Below are 22,496 nucleotides of genomic sequence, written 5' to 3' on the forward strand. Positions count from 1 at the left end.
TTAAAAAAAAAAAAAAAGATTCAAGATTTCCGTACATTGATTTTTGTATCCTGCAACTCTACTGAATTCATTCATCAGTTCTAATAGTTTTTTGGTGGAATCTTTTGAGTTTTCTATATACGGTATCATGTCTTCTGCAAATAGTGAAAGTCTTACTACTTCCTTACGAATTTGGAAGCCTTTTCTTTTAGTTGTCTGATTGCTGTGGCTAGGACTTCCAGTACTATGTTGAATAAAAGTGGTGAGAGTGGACATCCTTGTCTTGTTCCTGACCTTAGGTGAAAAGCTCTCCATTTTTCCCCATGCAGGATGATGATAGTTGTGGGTTTTTCATATATGGCATTTATTATGTTGAGGTTTATTGCCTTTAAACCTATTTTATTGAGGGTTTTTATCATGAATGGATGTTGTACTTTGTAAAATGCTTTCTCTGCATCTATTGAAATGATCATGTGGTTCTTATCCTTTCTCTTATTGGTGTGCTGTAGCATGTTAATTGATTTGAGACTATTTAGCCACTCTTGCAACCCAAGAATAAAATCCCACATGATTTGTAGTGAATAATTCTTTAATGTATTGTTGGATTTGGTTTGCTAGTAATTTGTTGAGAATTTTTCATCTGTGTTTATCAGAGATACTGGCCTGTAGTTAGTGGTGTCTTTATCTGGTATTGATAAGGTAATGCTGGCCTCATAGAATGAATTTGAAAGTTTCCCTTCCTTCCTTCCTTCTTCCTTCCTTTCTTCCTTTCTTTCTTTCTTTCTTTCTTTCTTTCTTTCTTTCTTTCTTTCTTTCTTTCTTTCTCTTTCTCTTTCTTTCTTCCTTCCTTTCTTCCTTTCTTTCTTTCTTTCTTGAATAGTTTAACAAGAACGGGTATTCTGTCTTTAAATGTTTGGTAGAATTTGCCTGGGAAGCTGTCTGGTCCTGGACTTTGGTTTGTTGGGAGTTTTTTGATTACTGACTCACTTTCTTCGCTAGCAATAAGTCTATTCTAATTTTCTATTTCTTTCTGTTTCAGTTTTGGTAGCTTGTATGTTTTTAGGAATTCATCTATTTCTTCTAGGCTGTCCAATTTATTGGTATATCACTTTTCACAGCATTCTCAGAATTGTTTGTTTCTGTGGTGTTGGTTGCTATTTCTTCTGTCTCATTTGTGATTTCATTTATTTGAGTCCTTTCTCGTTTTTCCCTGATGAGTCTGTCTAGAGGTTTATCAATTTTGTTTTGTTTTTCAAAGAATCCACTTCTGATTTCACTGCTCTATTCTCTTGCTTTTTTTAAGTTTCTATATCATTTATTTCTGCTGTAGTATTTATTATATCCTTCCTTAGGTTGGTTTGGGGTTTTGTTTGTTCTTTTTCTAGCCTCTAGGTGTAAGGTTAGGTTGTTCATTTGAGACTTTTATTGCTTTTTGAGATAATCCTGTATTGCTATAAACTTCCCTCTTAGAATCGTTTTGGTTGCATTCCAAAGGCTTTGAACGATTGTGTTTTCATTTGTTTCCATGTACTTTTTAATCTATTCTTTTATTTCTTGATTTACCCATTCATTGTCATTTAACCTCCCTGTATTTTTCATCTTTCCAGGTTTTTTCATGTGGTTGACTTCTGGTTTCATAGCATTGTGGTCAGAAAAGATGCATAGTGTGGCTTTGATCTTCTTGAATTTGTTGAGGCTTCTTTCGTGGCCTAATATGTGATCTATTCTAGAGACCGTTCTGTGTGCATTTGAAAAGAATGTGTATTCTATTTTAAGATAGAATGTTATGTATATATCTGTTAAATCTATCTGCTCATCCAAATCCATTGTTTCCTTACTGATTTTCTGTTTAGGTGATCTGTCCATGGATGTAAGTAGCGTGTTAAAGTCCCTTACTGTTATTGTATTAGTAGCAATTAATTCCTTTATGTTTGTTATTAACTGTTTTATGTATTTAGTGTTTCTGTGTTGGGTGCATAAATACTTACAGTTGTTAAATCTTGTTGGATTGTCCCCTTTATTATTATATTCTTTGTCTCTTTTTACAGTTTTTGTTTTACATTTATTTATTTTTGAGAGAGAGAGAGACAGAGACAGAGAGAAAGCGAGGGAGGGGCAGAGAGTGAAGGAGACACAGAATCCAAAGCAGGCTCCAGGCTCTGAGCAAGCTGTCAGGACAGAGCCCCATGAGGGGTTCAGACCCATGAACCTTGAGATCGTGACCTGAGCCAAAGTGGGATGCTCAACCAACTGAGCTACCTAGGAGCACCATGGTTTTTGTTTTAAAGTCTACTTTGTCTGAGAAAAAGTATTGCTATTCCAGCTTTCGTTTCACATCCATTTGCATGATAGGTGTTTCTTCATCCCCTCACTTTTTAATCTGCCAGTGTCTTTAGATCTAAAAGGAGTCTCTTGCAGGCATGATGTAGAAGGGTCTTATTTTTTCTCTATTCTGTCACCCTAATCTTTTGACTGGAGTGTTTAATTAGTTTACATTCAAAGTAATTATTAGAAGATATGTATTCAGTTCCATTTTATTATTTTTTTGTAATTGTTTCTGACGATTTTCTTGAGATTAATTCTTGTCTTTCTGTTTCATGGTTTCCTGGTTTTCTTTAATGATATATTTGGATTTCTTTCTCTGTGTTGCATATTTATTAGTGGTTTTATATTTGTGTTTACCATTAGGTTTGTATGTAACCTCTTTGGCATATAGCAGTCTGTATTAAGTTGATGGTCGTTGAAGTTTGAACCCATTCTTTACTCAGCTACAGCTGAGGCAGATGTGACTGGGAGGGGCAATTCCACCCAAGTGCACAGTGGCAGAGTCTTGGTGTAAGCAAGATAGGTAGGGAGTGTGGGTCCTGCACTGGTTCCCACAGGTGGCCCTGTGCTTATGCTGAGGGGTAGGGGGTGGCATGAAATGGATTTTGCCAGTTCCTTTGTTCCCACAGGAGTCTCTCTGTGAATGCTGTCTCTCTGGGACATGCTCCATCATGAGCAGATAACCTCCCCACTGTGTGCCCTAGCTGTTTTTCAGATCACTGTTTTCACACTGTATGTTCATGGGCTGTTTGCCTGCTTTCTCTCCAGGAGCAGGGCAAGGCCCTTGGCTCTATCCCAGCCAAGCCTGCTGATCTTTAAAACTCCAGGCTTTAAGCCCTGCTGGTTGCAAGAAGTCACAAAATTTGGCTCCTCTTGCTTTATAAGCCAAGTGCTATGGGGATTCATATTCCCCTGTGCTCCCTTGTGTGTTCATCTGTCTGTAGCCTTTCTCCCTTCCACCACAGCAGCTATGATCCATTTCTCCCAAACCACTTCTCCATAATTCTGCCTTCTTTGATGTGGCCTCTTCTCTACCTTTAGTTGTAGAATTTGTTCTACCAGTCTTCAGGTAAATTTCTAGGGTATTTAGTATGATTTGATAATTATCTAGTTGTTTTGGGACAAGGCAAGCCTAAGGTGGTCCTGTTCTACTGCCATCTTCCAAATTGGTCTAATATGAAATCTTTTTAGTAAGATTTTTAATTTTTCCCCCAAAAATATCCCTCAAGAGGATTTAGTCAAGTTGACATGTTTTATTCCACACTAATATTTTTAAGTTTCATTTGCCTTACATATTTAGTGGTCCTTATAGCCTATATCCCATTTTATCTTCTTAGATGAAAAAGAGACAAATCAGAATCTTGATGTTAGAAGCAATGAAATTTTTTTTGGCAATTAAACGAGACTATTACTCATCCTTATCAGTACTTACAAACTACTGGCTAAGTTAAAGTAGTGAACCTAGTGGTTTTAGACATGTTGATGGATAAGAGAATATCATTGATTTCTTCTTTCTAAAACTGAAGAATCGTTGGTTGTCTAAGGACTACAAAAAGGTTTTTTGCAAGTAGGATAGTGCTTAAGCACATGACAGCACAGGTGCTTTGTTTTCACTTGTCCCCTCTCCAGAGGGTTCATTTCTGTAATCTCATACTATATCATGCATAATAAGGAACTGAGAAAACAGGTAAATGTGGTCTTTTCTTTTTCCGTTTTCATCTTGGGTGCCTGTTTAATCATTTTCATAATGGCATAAACCAAAATTATCTACTGGGTTGTATTTACATTGTGGTAGGCCAGATAGGGAAAGGCGCATTGAAGGGTGTTAGCCATTGCGACGCTTAAAAGGCATTTGGAACTTTTCATGAAGGAGACAGGTCAGCTTTCTGTTTGGGGGTAGGGAGTTCCCCACCTATATCTGGGGTAGCCAATGATTAGTTTACAAATAACTGCCTCATTATAAGATGTATTTCTGTTCCTTGTTCCTTTTCCTTCTGTGTGGATGTTTGTAAAAACTACAGCAGAGAATAGTTTGATTATTTCTGAACTTTTATCCTATTAGCAGATAAAAATGGCAGACGTTAATTGAGTTGAAACAAACAATATATAGTGTACAACAGTAATCTCTAAGCAGTTTATACATCACCCATTGTTATGAATTGTGCTGTCAAGTGTTGGTTGCTTCTCAAAAGGTCATTTATAAACTGGTTATTTAGAACTCAGCCCATTTTCATCAGTTCATTTCATAAATATTAGAGATCTCCTAGGTATTGTAAAAAACAAAAGGTGTCTCTTAAAATTCAGGATGGGTGAAAATTGGTTTTAGAGAAGTTACAGAAGATTTTATAATTTATGTATGATGATTAGGCACCCAAGGTAGATTTTGTAAAACAGAACATTTTGCTGCCTCGTTAATGGCGGAATAAGAACCCTTAAAGATTTGGGCTTTTTGGAAGAGTTGGGGATGGATGAGAATTGTCTCACTGGCAATTTAGTCCTGGCTGAGACTTTAGCTCCCCATTGTCCTTCTATGAATTGTCCCTATTTTTCATAGTTGCTTCTTTTTCATTGCTTTTGAAGGGGCAGCTGAGTTATATCACAGTGGGTCTCCTAGCAGCTGGAGCTTTATGAGGCATGGACTAGTGGCTTTCAGAAATTACCTGTGCATTCTGATGATGCAGTTTTCTAGTAAGCTTGATACCATAAATTATACAGGAAGCTCAGGCAATAGAAATAAAATCCTATATGTAAGTCATGATTGTACTTCATAGGAAGATTAACTTAGGTCAGTAATAATTTTATAATTTTATAAGATTTTGCAAAACAAAGATATAAGAAGCTGGTGTTCTCTTTGTCAGTTGATTAAATCTTTTTCAGAAGTACAGCTAAAGTATAAATTATCAGACACTCTGTGCCAAAGAGGTTTAAGGGAAGGGGTAGTATGATTTGACAATTTCCTCTCTTCCCCAGAAGATAATCCAAAAATCTTTAAGCCATATTTTTGAAGTTATTATTGCTTCAAAAGCCAAATAGCAAAGAATTACTTTCTGTAGCAACAACTATTTCCAGGGTTTGAGAAATTTTAAAAAGTGTTATTTATTTATTTATTTATGTATTTTTGCTATTTTAAGCATAGTAGCATTGGAGAGACATAAAGTCTTAGCCATTCATTGTAAGGTTGAGTGGATCCTCTTCTGAAGGCCCTTATAAATTATGAAGATAATAAAACTTACTCTGTAGCATTCTCTATGTTACCCCATGTGCTCTTATGTACACATGGTATTGTTAAAAAAAAAATGTTGACTTATGATCATTCCTTAGCTGTTAACATTATAACTGGTAAAGTAGGTTAGTAGTGATTGCCTTCGGACATGTGATCTCATTGTGAGAGGAAAGCTCATGCATGAAAAGACACCAAATCAACTTTATGGAATATCTGGAGAGGCTCAGGAAAAAGTTAAAGAGTTTGCCCTCATAGAAGGATTCTATGCAACTTAAATATATCTCATACTTCTCTTTAAGTGTCATACTTGGGACAAGGATATTACCCTAGGGATTATAATTTTTAGAAGCTTTTCATGAAGTAAATCACTCACATGACTGTAAAATTAAGTTCTGTTAAAAGAACTACATTTCCTTATGTGCCTGTGTTCTTTACCACACATGTATTTATGTACTGGTAGTACTCTGTTAGCTGGAGGAAAATCATGCTAGTTTAGGAAACATTTTTAAGAGTAAGGTTTGCTGAGGATATTATGAGAAAATAGCTATTTTCATCTTATAAAAATGTTAAATTTATTATGGAACCATTTTCTCTATTGATAGAAACTAAAGTAGTGCTAAGAAAACCAACGTGATGTAAGAGCTCATTTTTTGTAGTTCACTTTAATTTTGAATACTGTGCAACTTTGTTAGCTTTACATGACATATTTAAAACTGAGCTCTAATCCATTCCTTCCACAGCCTTTCCCCATCTCCGTAAATGGCACCATTATTCACCCAGTTGCTCAAGCCAAAAATGTAGGAACTAGTTTTAACCCCTCACCCTTACTATTCCCCACATAGAGTGTTTTAGTCTAATTCTCCTGTATCTCCAACTGAGACACTTCTCTCACCTAAGATAGTCTTTGGTAGTAATCTTTTATCTGAGAGGCCTGCTTCCTCTTTGGTTACCTTGTAATCCATTCTCCACCTCACTGTCAAGCTGATTCTTATGAAATATGAATCAGATCATATTCATTCTAGCTTAAAACATACTTTTTACTTCCATTTTATTTCCCCATCCTCAGACTCTGAAACTGCCTGATACATAGTGGACATGGGATATATATTTGTGAACTATTTATAAAATAACAACTTATTAATTTGGTTTTCTGCTGTATCATCTCATTTTCTAGTGAAGGTCCCTAGGGATTCAGAGAGATCAGTTTAGCAGAAAGTAAAATGAAGAGGATAGTAAACCTAGCAAAACTAGAAACACTGTAAATCATCTGTTGGCTATATTTGTAGAATGTGTTTATGAAGAAGCTTGGTTTAAAAATTTCCCCAGTTAAAACAGTGGTATTAGCCAATGTAATTATATCTAAGTATACTATTTTATTCTATGAATATTCATTGGTAGGTGGTTAGTGGTAAATTAGACTTCATGGTTAATTAACTGCTTTAGCTAAATTCTAGAACAGTTCTCTAAAGCTGTCCAAAGAAGATTTTTCTTTTAATGTTTGTTTATTTTGAGAGAGAAAGAGAGCAAGTGTGCACAAGCAGTGGAAGGACAGAGCGAGCGAGCAAGAGAGAGGGAGGGAAGGAGAATCCCAAACAGGCTCCACGCTGTTAGCATGGAGTCCAATACAGGGCTCAGTCTCACTAACCTGTGAGATCATGACCTGAGCCAAAATCAAGAATCCAACACTTAACTGACTGAGCCATGCAGGTGCCCCTGTGCTAAGGTTTTAAGTACCATAATTAAACAGCACGGCAGAAGTAAAGCTTTAAAATTATAAATATGTTCAGTTGTTGTCCAGAACTGGGACTCTAATTGGTCAAAAAATTTTAGTATACTTTTAGACCAAAGTGGAGTTAAATGGTTTAGGGACATTTCCATTCAGGTTTTAACTGTTTGGTCTACTCAAAAGATTCATTTGCCTTCTCCTACTTTTAAATCTAGAAGATTTAAAAGTAAATTCATAAAGATGTACCATTAAGTATCTGAACTGTAAAAGGTCAGACTAACTATTGAGAGTCACAACTATGGATCTTGCTTTTATAAACTTGCATGATGTGATCCAGACTTTCCTTTGATTTTGACTTCATCATAGTTGACTTTTTTTCTACCTCACTGTTTATTCCCACTAAAGGAGTTAAGAGTTATTTAGATTGTAAATGGGGCATTTTCATTTTTACATACTTCTTGGGTATGTTTTTAGATGGTGTTATGTTTTTCTAATCAGTTAAAATAGGGTATCGTTCCTATAAATCTTTATGTTGTTTTCACATTTTAGTGAATTGGCTTGAAGATTTAACTGCTCTGGGTTTGGCTTTAGCTATTTCACTGAAATGCTGCTTCAGGTTCCAGTGGTATCAGTCTCCAGGTTCTAACCTTGAAAAAAAACCCTGGTGTAGAAACCTCTAGGTTTAAGATTCACCTCCCAGTTGCCTTCAAGTAGCATCAGGGTACTGTTTTCATAGAGTGACAAGTTGTTCTGTTGGAGCAGAAACATTTATTAATAAAATAAAATGTTTATTAATAAACATTTGTGATTTTTTTTTCCGCTCACTATATAGAGTATATTCATCTTAGAATTTTTGTGCTAAACTACAGAGATTATTTAGGTTAAAGTCAAGTTTTATTAGGATTAAGATTGTGCAACCAAATAAGGAAAGCATTGGCTTCCCTAAACTGGGGATCAGAGCTAACCAGGAAACATGGTTCATTTATGAAACTTGTGCTGCAAAGATTATTCTGCCATGACCTACCTTACCACCTTATACATTAAGTTTTAAGGCATCATTCCTACTGTTTCAACAGAGTAAATATACATTAATCTTCCAGTTACTTTCTGTTGGTAAAATGTTTTAGTCACATTAAAATATTTAAAAAATCAACCATAATGAACTCATTTTTTTCTTAAGAAATAATTAAGACATTAATTGTCAACAGTGACTCTTACCCAATTCATGGAAAATAAATTTATGGTAATACTTATTTTTATACCCCGAAGGATTTGATGTTACATTGGATAGACTGACTTCCCAATTTGGTGGTAATTGGAGAAAAAGTAATGTTATAAGACAGGATATTTTTTCTCCTACTGTTGCTTTCATCTAGGTTACATAGTGTTACTGTGAAGATAGAAGTCATTCTCCCTGCCTCCCTCTCTGTACAGATGAATAAGTTGAGTCATGGGAAGGCCCTGCCTATTGACTTCTTAGACATACCACATTTAGATAGTAACAGCACCACATTCTGCTTCCAGTTCGTTCTTTTGTATTCTGGGTATGCCCCTGCCAGACAGCTACATCCCTCTTTCCCTGAAGGAAGACCATTCCCCAAGATCAAATGAGATACCTTTCTTCAAACTTTAATTTCAAGTGTCTGTCCAGCTTAGAGGCCTCGCACTTCCTTAAATTCAGTTGATTTGTTTATAAAATTTAATATTTTCCTGTGGTTTTCAAAGTAAGATAGTGAACATTGAAAGTATCCTAATAAGTATGATACTTATTTTTTATTCTTTACAGCCGGGAAAAGTAGCTGATGAATAGCAAATAAGTATAGTTTCTCTGGTTTTAAATAATTTCAAGCCCTTTCTGCCATGATTTGTATTCTATTCAAATATTTTCTAACTCAAGTATTGCTTTCTCCTTTAGGTTACTCACTATAAACAGTACCCACCCAATACCAGCAAAGTTTATTCATACTTTGAATGCCGTGAAAAGAAGACCGAAAACTCCAAAATAAAGAAGGTGAAATATGAGGAAACAGTATTTTATGGGTTGCAGTACATTCTTAATAAGTACTTAAAAGGTATTATTTTTCCTAGTACATTTAAAACACTGCTTTTATGTTGCTCTTTATAATTTTTCTCCTATATTGTTATATTCTATTAAAGAATTCTTTGAAGTGATAATTTTGATATTTACCAAATTACTTTGACTATTGTAGGGTTGTTTTTTTTTAATTGTAAAACGTGCTAATTTGAATGCATTAAATCTTATAGTATATGTGCTTGGTTCTAAATATGAGAAAGGTTTACTGAAACTAATAAATTTGGGAATAAGTTTAGAAAAGTCAATAATTTTCTGAGGCTAATCTGGTATGTTAATAGATTTTAAGTCCTTAATTCACAGTAAAGAATTCGTTATTGACCTGGGAACTCATTTTGAATTATGGGAGCAATTAGACTATTTTTATTATAGTCATTTTTTTCTTAAAGCCTTTTTTTCAGAGCTCTCTGACACTGTGGCCTTAGTCTCAAATGTATTTTTAATTGGAAAACCCCCAAAATAATTTCTGTGTGTTTTTATTTGAAAGTCCATTTCTGGTTTGTTTTATAATGATATTTCAAGGGAGTTGGAGCGGGGGAACAGTTCTCAAAAGTTGTATACATTGTATACATTTTGGAAAATTTCATCTCTGACCTTTTGAAACAGAAATAATCTCAGAATTGAATACAGATTAAGTTGAATTTTACACAGATAAATACTGAAAATATTCTATAATCTTGGCAAAATTTTTAAGACTGAAATTACACTTCAGTTTTACAGCTTAAAAACTTTATAGACTATGACATTATTATACCTAAGATATATTGATTGCCTATTATAGGCCAGCATTATGCAAAGTGCTTCCTATGTCTTAATTCAGTCCTCACAGCCCTCTTGTAAGTGGGTACTCGACTATTACACTCATTTTACAGACAAAGATAACTAAAAGTGTATTTGAGGAGCAAAAACTTAAACTTAGTAATTGTGAAAATTACTCGATCATCAGCCCTGAAGACATCCGTTATGAATAAATCAAAAAAGTTCACTTGGAAGATTATCAGATTTGAAGAGTATTTAAATTAATAGTGATAGAAAAAAAACTTTTTGTAATAATTTGGCACCTGTTTTTCAAATTGGAAATTTCACACATGCTTAGGGTGAGTGATCAGAAGTGCAAATTCATTTTCTGGCTCTGTCGTTGACTCTGGGTGATCATTTAACCTCTCAGTTCTTGTTTGTTTATCCACAGAATGGTGAACTAGGTAGAGACCTCAATCCTACCACAACTCAGCAATTCATAGAATGCCTTTAGAAATTTAAACAGGAAACATTTGTCCTTTTAGGTAAAGTAGTGACCAAAGAGAAGATCCAGGAAGCCAAAGAGGTGTACAGAGAACATTTCCAGGATGATGTTTTTAATGAAAAGGGATGGAACTACATTCTTGAGGTAAAAAATGTTTTTAATATTTTGCTCTACTTTGGTTTTTCTCTTAGTTCAAAATTTCTTACAAAGGAATTTGAATAGAAGATGTTCTATAGTTACAACTTTTTTCTGTCTGACCCAATATAACATCTATTTTAGACATTCTTGTAAAAAGTTAAGGGTAATATTTAAATTTTTTTTTTCTGGTGGCAAATCATTAGTATATAGAATCTATAGCAGGTGTAAGTAATTTGTTGTAACATAAATGAATTATGATTCAAATAGCCTTTTTCAGAAAGGGGGTTTCATCTTTTCTTTGAAAGTATTAAGAAGGGGCATGGTTATTTGGCAATTTTGAAATTTGGTCTATTTTCTTGGCTATAGCTTATCTAAGATAATAGATGTAGTGAGTCTATCACTACCCAGTAATTCTAGGAAATTTCCCTTACTGAATAATTGGAATGGTTTGGTGTAGATCCATGAAGTTGATTTTTATTCTTTGTTGTGCTGTAATATTAATACCTAGTGTGTTTGGATCGATTACCTAGTTTTGAGCATCAGGAGATAGGGGGATTGAGTTTTAAGAGTTGAATGTCCCCTGGTGGTGGTGATTATTATGAAGATAGGTTGGGAATGGGATCTTATGGCATCTTGGCACGTTAAATGTTCATTAATTTATATCTTAAAAACAAATGTCTTTCCCATTGTAGAGTATCAAACACAAAATAATTAGAGATAGTTTAACTTTCAGGCCTATAGTGTAATACTGAGTTTTACTATTTTTTACTTAATGGATCTTTGAAGAAGTCAAGAAAGCACTTTGTGGTGTAATTTCCCTGTATTTTAAGTAAGGTCAGTAAAATCTGTTGGCTGACTCCTGCACTTCTCCCATTTGGTTTGTTGGGGAAGAGAACAGTAATAGATAAGTGTTACACTCTATATAATTCCAAGTAGGCAGGGTGATAAATCTTTTGACTTTATCAAAATCTTAGGGATCTAAGATTCTAAATATTAAGAGATCTAACCTAGAGATGGTCTTATCTAACACTGTTGGAAGAACAGTCTCTTGAGATGAGAGATGTTGAATGATTTGCCCACAGTCCAAATCCAGATTTTTGAGTCCAAGCTAGGATTTCTAAGACAGTATTCTTTCTGCTCTATCGTGAGACCTCCAGTGCTTCTCATTAAACAGATTTTTTAAAATCTATTTACTTGTCACAAATCACATAAAACCTACTAGGATTTCTGAAATAATTTGCCGTTGTAGCCAAAATTTAGCCATAGCTCTTAACTTTTTTTTTTTTTTTAAATTTTAATGTTCTATTTATTTCTGGGAGAGAGAGAGACAGCGTGAGCAGGGGAGGGTCAGAGAGAGAGGGAGTCACAGACTGAAACAGGCTCCAGGCTCTGAGCTGGCAGTCAGCACAGAGCCCGACGCGGGGCCCGAACCCACGAACCGCGAGATCATGACCTGAGTGAAAGTCGGACGCTCAACCGACTAAGCCACCCAGGTGCCCCCCATAGCTCTTAACTTTTAAGAGAAGGGAGGCATAATTAAATATCTGATGACATACTCTGAAATATGTTTCAGCCTTATTTTGGAGAGAATTCTTGTACTTGGATATTGATTGCCAAAGCTCTAGAAAGTATACTTAATGGTTAGTCTACCACTACTATGAAAACAGTTTCAGGTCTACTACCAGGGTCTACTACCAGGGTCTACTACCAGAATAAAGAGAGAACGTGTTTAAGGTTCTTCTACTGGAAGGGGTCTCTCTCTCTTTTCTCTCTCTCTCTCTCTGTTTTTTTTTTTTTTTTGTTTGTCATTGTTTTGTTTGTATTGATCTTTACTAGTAGTCCCTTATTTTATCTTTTTTTTTTTTAACGTTTTTATTTATTTTTGAGAGAGAGATAGAGACAACGTGAGCAGGGAAGGATCAGAGAGAGAGTGACACACAGAATCCGAAGCAGGCTCCAGGCTCTGAGCTAGCTGTCAGCACAGAGCCCGATGCAGGGCTCAAACCCAGGAACCGTGAGATTGTGACCTGAGCCAAAGTCGGACGCCCAACTGACTGGGCCACCTAGGCTCCCCAATTTTATCTTTTATTTTTAGCTTTTCTTTTACGAAAATGGCTATGTAGAAGAAAGATAGTGCCCTTGGAAATTTTTGGAATATCTTGGAATGAACTCTTCTCTTTTTTTGAAATCTTGAGAAAAACCAACTTCTTTGTTTTGACCAGTTTGAGATATCTCTATCTTCTAGTAGAAATGTTCTTAACAGAAGTACTTTGACTACATAAAATATAAAAATTAACATCAGTGCCTAAACTTTAGCTAATTTTAAGAGAATAAGGATATTATTAGTAATATACAACATGTACAATTGCAGTTTCTGTGACTATAAGTTTAGCTTCAGTAAAATATAAAGAACCTATTAAAGCAGGTACATGATTATCATTTGCTGAATGAATAACAAATTCATTATTTCTTACCAGAAATATGATGGGCATCTTCCAATAGAAATAAAAGCTGTTCCTGAGGGCTATGTCATTCCCCGAGGAAATGTTCTCTTCACAGTGGAAAACACAGATCCAGAGTGTTACTGGCTTACAAATTGGATCGAGGTGAATTGTTTTGTTTTGTTTTTAGTTATTATTTAACATTAATTGAAGATGTAAAAACCATTCAACTGGGATTCTAGTTTTAAAATTGCTGCTGATAAAGCTATGTAATCTACAATTTACTAAATCTTTCCAGGCCTTAGTTTCCTCATTTATAAAATGACCGTTAAACTAAATAATCTTTAAGATTCCTTCCAGTGAAATCTAACATTCTGAGACTTTATCTATGTGAAATTATTACGAACTAGTAACTGGTAAAATTCATTTGGCTTCCATCTCATTTGTTGCAATCTGAAATATATGTTGTCAGAGAGAAAACTGAGATAAACAGCACATGTATATTTTTAGTAACTTAAGATACTTTGTGGATATTCTGTTCTAATTATACTAAGGGAATTTTGTTCAGAGTTTTAATAATAGCTTTCTTCATTATCTAATCAATTTAGAGCCGAGGCTTTACCACCTGATATTTCTTATCTAAGCACACTGAACACTTGCTGATCATGAAGTCCAAAAAGGAGGATACATTATAGACTCTGAGTTTATATTGCAAGGCTTTTTGTTTCTTTTCCTTTCATGTGGACCCAAGTAGTCCTATTTTCACATGCTCATAGTTTTGATATTATTTAGATAATTAGCATCTCAACAGTTCAATTTAGGTTTTATCTATTAGAGGAAATACCCTAGAAAGTGAATAGAGAAATACCACCTTTCTATCTGAGAGGTATTTTTTACTTAGTGCATAGAATAATTCTTTATCTTGTTAGTTTATTGGTTAAACTTATTTGTTGTTGTATTGTAAAATAATACATTTGAGGTTATTTATAAGGACTAGAAAATTTAGGAGAATTAAGAGGTCCAAGAATATGTTTGAAATACAATTTCTAAGTTGACAGAAAATTTAGAAATTTCTTAATTAGACTCTTTATGGGACATTAGCTTATAGTAGGCTAAAAGGCCCAGAAAAAAAATGTGCACTTAACCAAAATAATGATTTTAAGTAGTTTACTGCTGTTTCTTAAAACTTTGAGTTAACTATGAACTCAAAGTAAAAGAAAACTTACCTCATTATTAGTTTTTGTATAGCTGTTACAGTATTTGTACTGGGAAATATGTGATTTTAAGAGAATGGCATTATTAAAAATACTAGAGTAAGAGTTCTTAATCACATCATCTGTCTACCTTCAATGCCAGAAGATCCAAACAGATAAATCTTATTTTGAAAATCATGATCAAGGGTAACCTTTTTTCACTTTTTTTTTTTTTTTTCTCTGATTGAGGGTTTAGTCAATAAGTACTTTTCCCTGGGTCTAGTTGAATTTCCATAAAGCAGATATTTATGGACAGGTTCCCAGTTCACCTCGCTTCATGTATGTTTTTCTTTATCGTCTTCAGAAAGTGAAAAAACACTAGCCTTTAAAAACAAACACCACCAAAAAACCTATTGTCATAATCATTATTTGTGTGTATTTCACTAAAAAAACCATAAAGTTAAAAATTTTTATATATAGACCTCTTAGAGCAGTAGTTAGCAAATAAAGAAATAACATTAAAAAAAAAGAAATAACATTTTTAATTTAAAATAATTAAGTGTGGGGGCGCCTCGGTGGCTCAGTCAGTTGAGTGTCCAACTCCTGATCTTGGCTCACAGTTCATGAGATTTAGTCCCTCTGATAGCACAGAGCCCACTTAGGATCCTATTCTCTCTCCTCCTCTCTCTGCCCCTCCTCTGTTCTCTCTCTCAAAATAAATAAATCTAAAAAATTTAAAAATTATTAAATGTAAAATCCAGTGTGAGAGTGCTAGCTTTTGAAGGGAAGAAAAATGTACATTAGTGCTTGTTTTTATTTGTTTAGAACCTGAAACAGAACTTGCATCAAATTTACCTTCTATTCTACTAATAAATATGATTTTAAGTAATTTCAGTCCTTGCTAGGTATTTTTATCTAAGCCACAATTTTATGGTCTGACACAGTCCCTATTGTAGTTTCTGATAGATCCTGTGTTCTATAAAAAATTATGTTTACACTTGATACCAAGTTTCCAGAAGATACTTTTTCATAGTAACTTTGCATTCTTTGTGGGTTTCTGTTGTGAGGGTTAGAGGAGGTTTATCCTAATCTTATCCATCCCCAACCCAAGTTTACCACCTTGTATATGAAATCCGTTACCAAATCCAACAAACTTGTTATTTACAAACTTAAAGTTTTTCTTCAGGCAATCCTTGAATTAAAACATTTTATTTTTTAATTTTCTTTAAATGTTTTTTATTTATTTCTGAGAGAGAGACAGCATGAGCAGGGGAGGGTCAGAGAGAGAGGGAGATACAGAGTCTGAAACAGGCTCCAGACTCTGAGCTAGCATTCAGCACAGAGCCCGACGCGGGGCTCGAACCCACGAACTGTGAGATCATGACCTGAGCCAAAGTCGGATGCTTAACCGACTGAGCCGCCCAGGTACCCCAAAAAACATTTTAAAGAATAGTACTAAATAGTATTCCTTCCAATAACCTCTCCTAGTGTATGTTCAAAGTTATTAATAATATTCTTTTGTTATTCACCATACACTGAATTTTAAAACCCACTAAAATTATTGAATTGTTTTAGCAGTATCAATATTGGTGCTAGAAGAAATCGTAAGTCTCAAATCAGATTTCAAAACCTGTTTAAAAGAGCCTAAAGATTTTGCAAAGGTGTCTCAGACTTACAAAGGGGCTGAGGAATGAACATATTGAGCTAAACTTAACCATCTCTTCCAACCAGAAAGCAAAACAAAACCTTTTTGCTGTTAAAAAGAATTGTAAAAAAGGCAGTGATCCCACACTTTTACAGCACATGCAGAAATGTTTTATGTGACTTTCTTAAAATGACTTGCTAAAAGCCAAGGACATAAGGCGTAACTCAGTTAATAGAATTCTCTAGTGCTAATAAGCAAAAGTATATCTGAAATAACCTACCAGTACTCATAATAACAGATCTAAGGAAAAATTAGGTCCAAGACTACAAAGAGGAGTAAATGAACAACTACTTTAGATCCATACTATTCAAAGTGCATTCCTATGCTGGTGCGTAAACTATTTGAAGCAGCTACACATTAAATACAGAAATTGAAGATAGCCAAACTTATTTAGAAACTTTTATGGTGGGGCATTTGGGTGACTCGGTTGGGCATCCAGATACTGATTGTGTCTCAGGTCACGATCTCATAGTTCATGGGTTATAGGCCTGCGCCGGGCTCTGAACTGACAGTACAGTCTGTTTGGGATTCTGTCTCCCTCTCTCCCTGTGCCTTCCTGACTCGCGCTCTCTCTCTCAAAAATAAACTCTAAAAAACTTAAAGAAACTTTTATGGTAATTGCCTCAACATTCCAACTATGATTGTTATTTTATTAAAAAAATGGTCTTTCACCTCAGATAGTCTTTCTAAATATTTGCTTCATTGGCACTTTGAATAGAGACTAGGTAATTTGATGTTCTCTACTATTAAGGTCCTGCTGTACTTATCCTTGGTGTTGCTGATTTGAGAACTGAGCTATGCACTATATCTGGAATGCACATGGTAGGCATCCTGCGATACAGCTGAAATGTCTAACTAGTATTTGTAGTAGTTTGGAGGTCCAGGACATATCTCCAGAGAAAGCAGGGATTTTCCTCAGAAATAACTCTGTATTTTATGTTCTAATATTTGTGATTAATTTTATCACTACAGACTATTCTTGTTCAATCCTGGTATCCAATCACAGTGGCCACAAATTCTAGAGAGCAGAAGAAAATATTGGCCAAATATTTGCTGGAAACATCTGGTAACTTAGATGGTCTGGAGTATAAGTTACATGATTTTGGCTATAGAGGAGTTTCTTCCCAAGAGGTATGGAAGCACAAAGTGCACTTCATTTAATAAAATGTGGTTTGTTGGTTAGATTACCATTATAAATTTGGGTGAAATTATTGATACTGATCTTGGTTCTGAGTGGGCTACATTTTGAAATTCCAGGGATTCAGTCAATAAATATATAAAGTACCTACTATGTGTTAGCTTTTGTTCAGAGTACCTGGAATAAAGCTTTCAACAAATGTCCCTATCCTTTCTATATTAGATGGATGATGGACAGACAGACAGGCATAAATGTTATATATTGTAATAAATATAGCAGATGTCAGATAATGCTACAGAGAAGCACAAGGCGCAGAGTAAAGGGAAAACAGGCTGGTGGGAAATGGGGAAGTAGGTCATTACTTGGTAGGTCTCTTTGAGGAGATAACAGTAGACTTCTTAAATATTTAGGAAAAACTAGATCTTTGCCGTAAGAAACTATTATGTCTGATAATAAATATCTCTAAGAATATCTGAAGACAGATCTTCCTTTGACGGAGGTGCTGCTTTATACCTCAAAGTATGGGTCTTTTTCTTTTTTGGATTTTGGTTTATGGTTTATTTTCCAGACTGCTGGCATAGGAGCGTCTGCTCATTTGGTTAACTTCAAAGGAACAGATACCGTAGCAGGAATTGCTTTTGTTAAAAAATATTATGGAACAAAAGATCCTGTTCCAGGCTATTCTGTTCCAGCAGCAGAACACAGGTAATATTCTATCTTCATCAACCTATTATCTAAACATTTGTCATTTGTTTTCTGAAATGATTTTTTTTTTCACTCTTGTATTGGTAATTCAGTGATGTTTGGCTTAATTTCAGAGCCAAGTACTACAGTAAATCCTCATCACTTTAAGCCGTTCAAATTCAGCATTTATACTATGTATAAGAATTAGTATCAGGGAGGTAGAGAACTTTGAACTATCCTCAGGAAAACAATTTAAGAGCTTTCTTTCAACTCTTACATTCCCATGTAAGTTTTGTTTTAAGGACTTCTTCAACTGCTCTATTGCCATATGCAGATAAGTTTCATGTGTTAAATCTAGAAGCACACACTGTAAAACTTGGTTCACTTTTTCCCTTTTCCTGCTTTTCTACATGACCTTATGTAACCTTGGCCTGGAAGCTGTCACTTAGACCCAGTGCCCTCAATTGTAGAAGTGCTTGTAAGGCCTTTTGAGGAAAGGACGTGAGTTCAGATTCCACTAAGGCTTTCTTACGTGATGTTACTAAGTTAAACGAGGGGCTGCAGCTGCCCAGCTCCTAGTGGTAACTTTGTCAGAAAGCAGTGAAGTGTTTACAGTGTACGACAAGCCTGATTTCTGGTTCTTAATGGCAAAAATTATTTACAGTAATGACTTTGGGAAAGTTTATTAAGTTCTGCTCATACTTGGATATTGCAGGGTGCTAAAACCAGCAGTGAGTTTTAAAATAAAGCTGAGCTTTTATCCAAGGCAATCTACTAGATGCTAAAAGGGATAGGAAGATACAAAAAACTAGCCCTGTAGTCAGTATAAAAATTCTACAAGCACTCTTGTTGATTAAGTACTTTTAAGGGGTTAAAATGCTCTAGTGGTGCAAGGGAAGGAAAGGAAAGATGTCATCTCCCTGGCGGGATCAAGAAAGTTTTACAGAGACAGTATGTGAAATCTTCATTTCTCGAAAGAATGGTCAAATTTAATGGCAGACATGAGCGAGCAGTCATTCTGAGTAAATCTTTACTGCATGCCTACCACGTGTCCAACATTGTCCTGAAAGAGCAAGAATGGAAGAGGAGAGTGAATGTGCTTAGGGAGTGAAGGCTGAAACAGATTTTGTAGGGAACATGGGCTAGATTCAGAAGACAGGTTAACCTGCAAAGGCCCTTAAATTCATTTTGACATTGAATGTTAACTATGTCCACAGCATACAAAGTTATTCTGATTCCTTTTTCAGATGGGACTGGGTATCGAAGTTTTGAGCGTAAGCAGCTTTGTCATCAGAAAAATATTTTAGGAAGGTTGCTCTGATAGCAGGATATCCTATGAATTGACAAAAAGAGAAGCAAGAAATTAGGAGGCTGAAAAGGAAGCTGTTCCAACAATTTGGAGAGAGGAACAAGGTTCAGAACTAAGTGGCTCTGAATGGAAAGAAGTGGCTAAACACGGGCAATGGCTTAGGAAGTGAAATTGCTAGAACTTGATGATTCAGATTGGGGCTGGCGAAGGGTAGATTCCGCTAACATTTATGAGCCTTGCTGTATCAGTAGGGCCTTGTAAGCATTCTCACAGTCGAGACCCATCAGAGTCAAACACAAGGATGTTGTCAACTGATAGAGGTTCTACAGTTACAGTATTTTTATTTTGGACTTAAGTAATATCCCTATATTAGGCTCTTACTGATGGTTTTGTTTCACAACAGCAACATCATGAGTATGAATCTGAGAATAAAGGTATCTTTAGGGTTTTGATGTTAAAATGGTGAAATCCATTTTAAAGTCTCGTAGTATTTACTACATTTGTAAAATTGACTCAGTATATAAAATATTTCAAATGTTCTTAAATAGAAGTCTTCTAAACAATACGTGATATAGTGAAAAGATCTTTGAACTGAAAGTTGGGAAACCGGAGTGACCTAGTGACCTTACTTACAGCCGACATTCTGGGTAGCTTTGGTCAAGTCACTTACCTCTCTCCCTCAGTTCCTCCGTCCATCCAGACAAGAGGAGGAGCTAAAATTTTGCCTCCAACATCAGAAGGTCATTAAGGATAAATGAGCTGACATCTAAAATAATTTAGCACCTGGGTAGCTCAGTGATTGAGCAGTTGAGTGTCCTCCTCTTGATTTAGGCTCATGGTTGTGGGATTAAACCTGGCATCAGACTCTGTGCTGAAAAATGCGGAGCCTGCTCATGATTCCCTCTCCTTCTTCCCATTCTCCCCCCTCCCAGCCCTTCCCACACACTGTCTAAGAGAACTCTGAAGTTTAGAGCATTGCTATTATTGTTATATTTTCTTAAGGAATGTATGAATCTGGACTTAGAAATATGCCACTATCATTGTTTTAACACAACTTTTACGTTTTCTTCCCAGTGTACTACCAGTTCACATAGTCCGATTCTATTCATATAGTGGTTTTCATATTCCTGATTTTCTTATTCTGAGATTGTGCAAAGCAAAACCAAGCTTTCTTGTAGCCAGCGATAACACATTTAAATAAAAACCCACTGGACCCAAAGATGTGGGGAAAGCTTGGTTGACCAAAAAATTTGAGAGACATTAGACTATTTAATGTGGAACCCAGTTCAAAATTGTACATTACGTGGTTAAGAAAATGCTTACATTTTGTGGTTAATGTGAGCTTATGTAAACTGCTTTGTTAAACTATATAAGTAAAATAAAAATCAATAGAAATTGAGGAAAAAAAATAAGAAATATGCTATTATGTAACCTTTCCCTCAAACTTTGGAAAGGTATCGATTTGATGCTGGAAATTGGAATAATAGCATTAGGAGAAATCACTGAACAAATATTTATGAACCTCATATACCAATAGTATCATCAGAAGAACAGGTGTTATGATTGGATTATGTAAAGGGTGCTGCAGGAAATGTCTCCAGGATGATGATGTAATAAAGGTAATCATCTCTCTACCTAACAAGTAGATGTGGAGTCCAGGAGACAACCTGGACTAAGGGACAGATTTTGGAAACCTTTACCATGAGGGGATTTTTTAAAAGCTTTGAGTATTTTTCACACAGGGAGTTGTATAGAGGAAAGCAAGTGCATAGGACAGAGCCTGTGATTAGACTGAAGGAGAACATGATCTCTGAGGGAAACTGTAAAGGAACCAGAGAAATAGGGGGAAAAAAAATCAAAATGGGGGAGAAGGTCACTGAAGTCATGGGAAAGGAAAGTTCAAGTGCCAAAGAGTAAACAAGTAAGATAAAGGCTAAAAATGAACAATAAACTTTGCTAGACAATACAAATAGCAGAGTTAGATGACTGTACATGTGCATTGCTGGTAACACAGAACTGCGTAGGCAACGAGCTCTACTTGTAGGAGGTCATTGTTACATTACAAAGCTCTCTGGTGTCGGTATTCTTTGAGCTTAATTCTCTCCATCCTTATTAAAAGGACAGTAGTAGTTCTTGGTATGAAGACAGGACTTTTCTTCACATCTGAATTTTCCCTTTAGCCTGCAGATGTTGGCACGAAATAGGGAGCTGGCATCATAACTACTGGCAGCCTCTGGAGTTGTTGAGAAGAGTGTTCACTATAAAATGAGTTTTACGTAAATAGACTGTCTCTCCGTTTCAGATAAGAGTAGTCTCTGGGCTGTGGACTGTTTATAACTCTGAAGTGTATGTGCTCTGTTATCGACAGTGTATCATTGGCAGCAAGGGAAAATAGGGGAGGAAATAACAAAATGACAGTTTCAAACATAAATTAGTATGACTCTTCAAACAGTTCTGAGATAAACTTCTACCTACATGGGGTTATATAATAAATGAATGGGCTCTGTTTCCATTACTTAGGAACATGGATGGGGTAGAGGTGAAGACTAGAAAATTAGGGAGAAGGAAAAATTGCTGGACATGAGGCATTGGTAACAGTTTTTCAAATTCATTATTAAATTCTGTTTAAGAATTTTAAAAATGGTTTATATTAGTTAACCAAGAAGTACTTGTTACCAATTATTAATCTGTTCAATAAGAACCATTATTGAGGACATTGTGAAAATTACTGTAACAGTTTTTGCCTAATAGAAACTCTCACATCTTATTTCCCATCATAATTATGTTTTGTTCAAACTAAGTATTAAAATTCTTTCATTCCCTGGGCATATATTAATTAATAGTGGGTACTTTATAGAAGAAATAAATGACTGCCTGTTACTGGCCATTTGAAGATATACCAGATAAAGAGTTGGTGGGTCGCATGTAGGTATGGCATAGTATAAATAATTGCTTAAGTAGTTCCCTTTAGGTATAAGTTTTAAAAATAAAAAAAGGTCAGTGTATGTCCCTGTAATTATTGGTGTATGGTTTTGAAAACTCACAGAAGGGAGCAAGTCCTTGCATTGCCTAGCAAAATAATGGGAGTATGTGTTCATTCATTTCCACATCTTGGTATAAAGTACAAAAGTGCATTCAGCAGCTGCTTGTTTTGGTCAACTGATTTTACTGTATTTCTTTAAGTAAACTCTACATCCAACCTGAGGCTCAAATTCACAACCCTGAGATCAAGAGTTGCATGCTTCCAACTGTGCCAGCCAGGCACCCCCTAGTTAACTGTTTTTAAACGAGTAGGTTTAT

At 35.3% G+C, this 22,496-nt stretch overlaps 1 protein-coding gene across 2 annotated transcripts in view; it reads left to right on the forward strand.

Annotated features, from left to right (window-relative positions):
* The window catches only part of NAMPT (nicotinamide phosphoribosyltransferase), a 41,349-nt gene that overhangs the window by 10,731 nt on the left and 8,122 nt on the right, over positions 1 to 22,496 (forward strand). For both annotated transcript variants that reach the window (XM_077746978.1, XM_077746977.1), the window contains 5 exons: positions 9,169 to 9,325; positions 10,629 to 10,732; positions 13,204 to 13,332; positions 17,038 to 17,196; positions 17,772 to 17,908. In XM_077746978.1, coding sequence (XP_077603104.1) covers positions 9,169 to 9,325; positions 10,629 to 10,732; positions 13,204 to 13,332; positions 17,038 to 17,196; positions 17,772 to 17,908 — 686 coding nt within the window. The remainder of the gene's footprint in view (positions 1 to 9,168; positions 9,326 to 10,628; positions 10,733 to 13,203; positions 13,333 to 17,037; positions 17,197 to 17,771; positions 17,909 to 22,496) is intronic.

Source organism: Crocuta crocuta, unplaced genomic scaffold, assembly GCF_008692635.1.
Source record: "Crocuta crocuta isolate KB4526 unplaced genomic scaffold, BGI_CrCroc_1.0 scaffold396, whole genome shotgun sequence".
In the NCBI taxonomy this organism is placed as follows: Eukaryota; Metazoa; Chordata; class Mammalia; order Carnivora; family Hyaenidae; genus Crocuta; species Crocuta crocuta.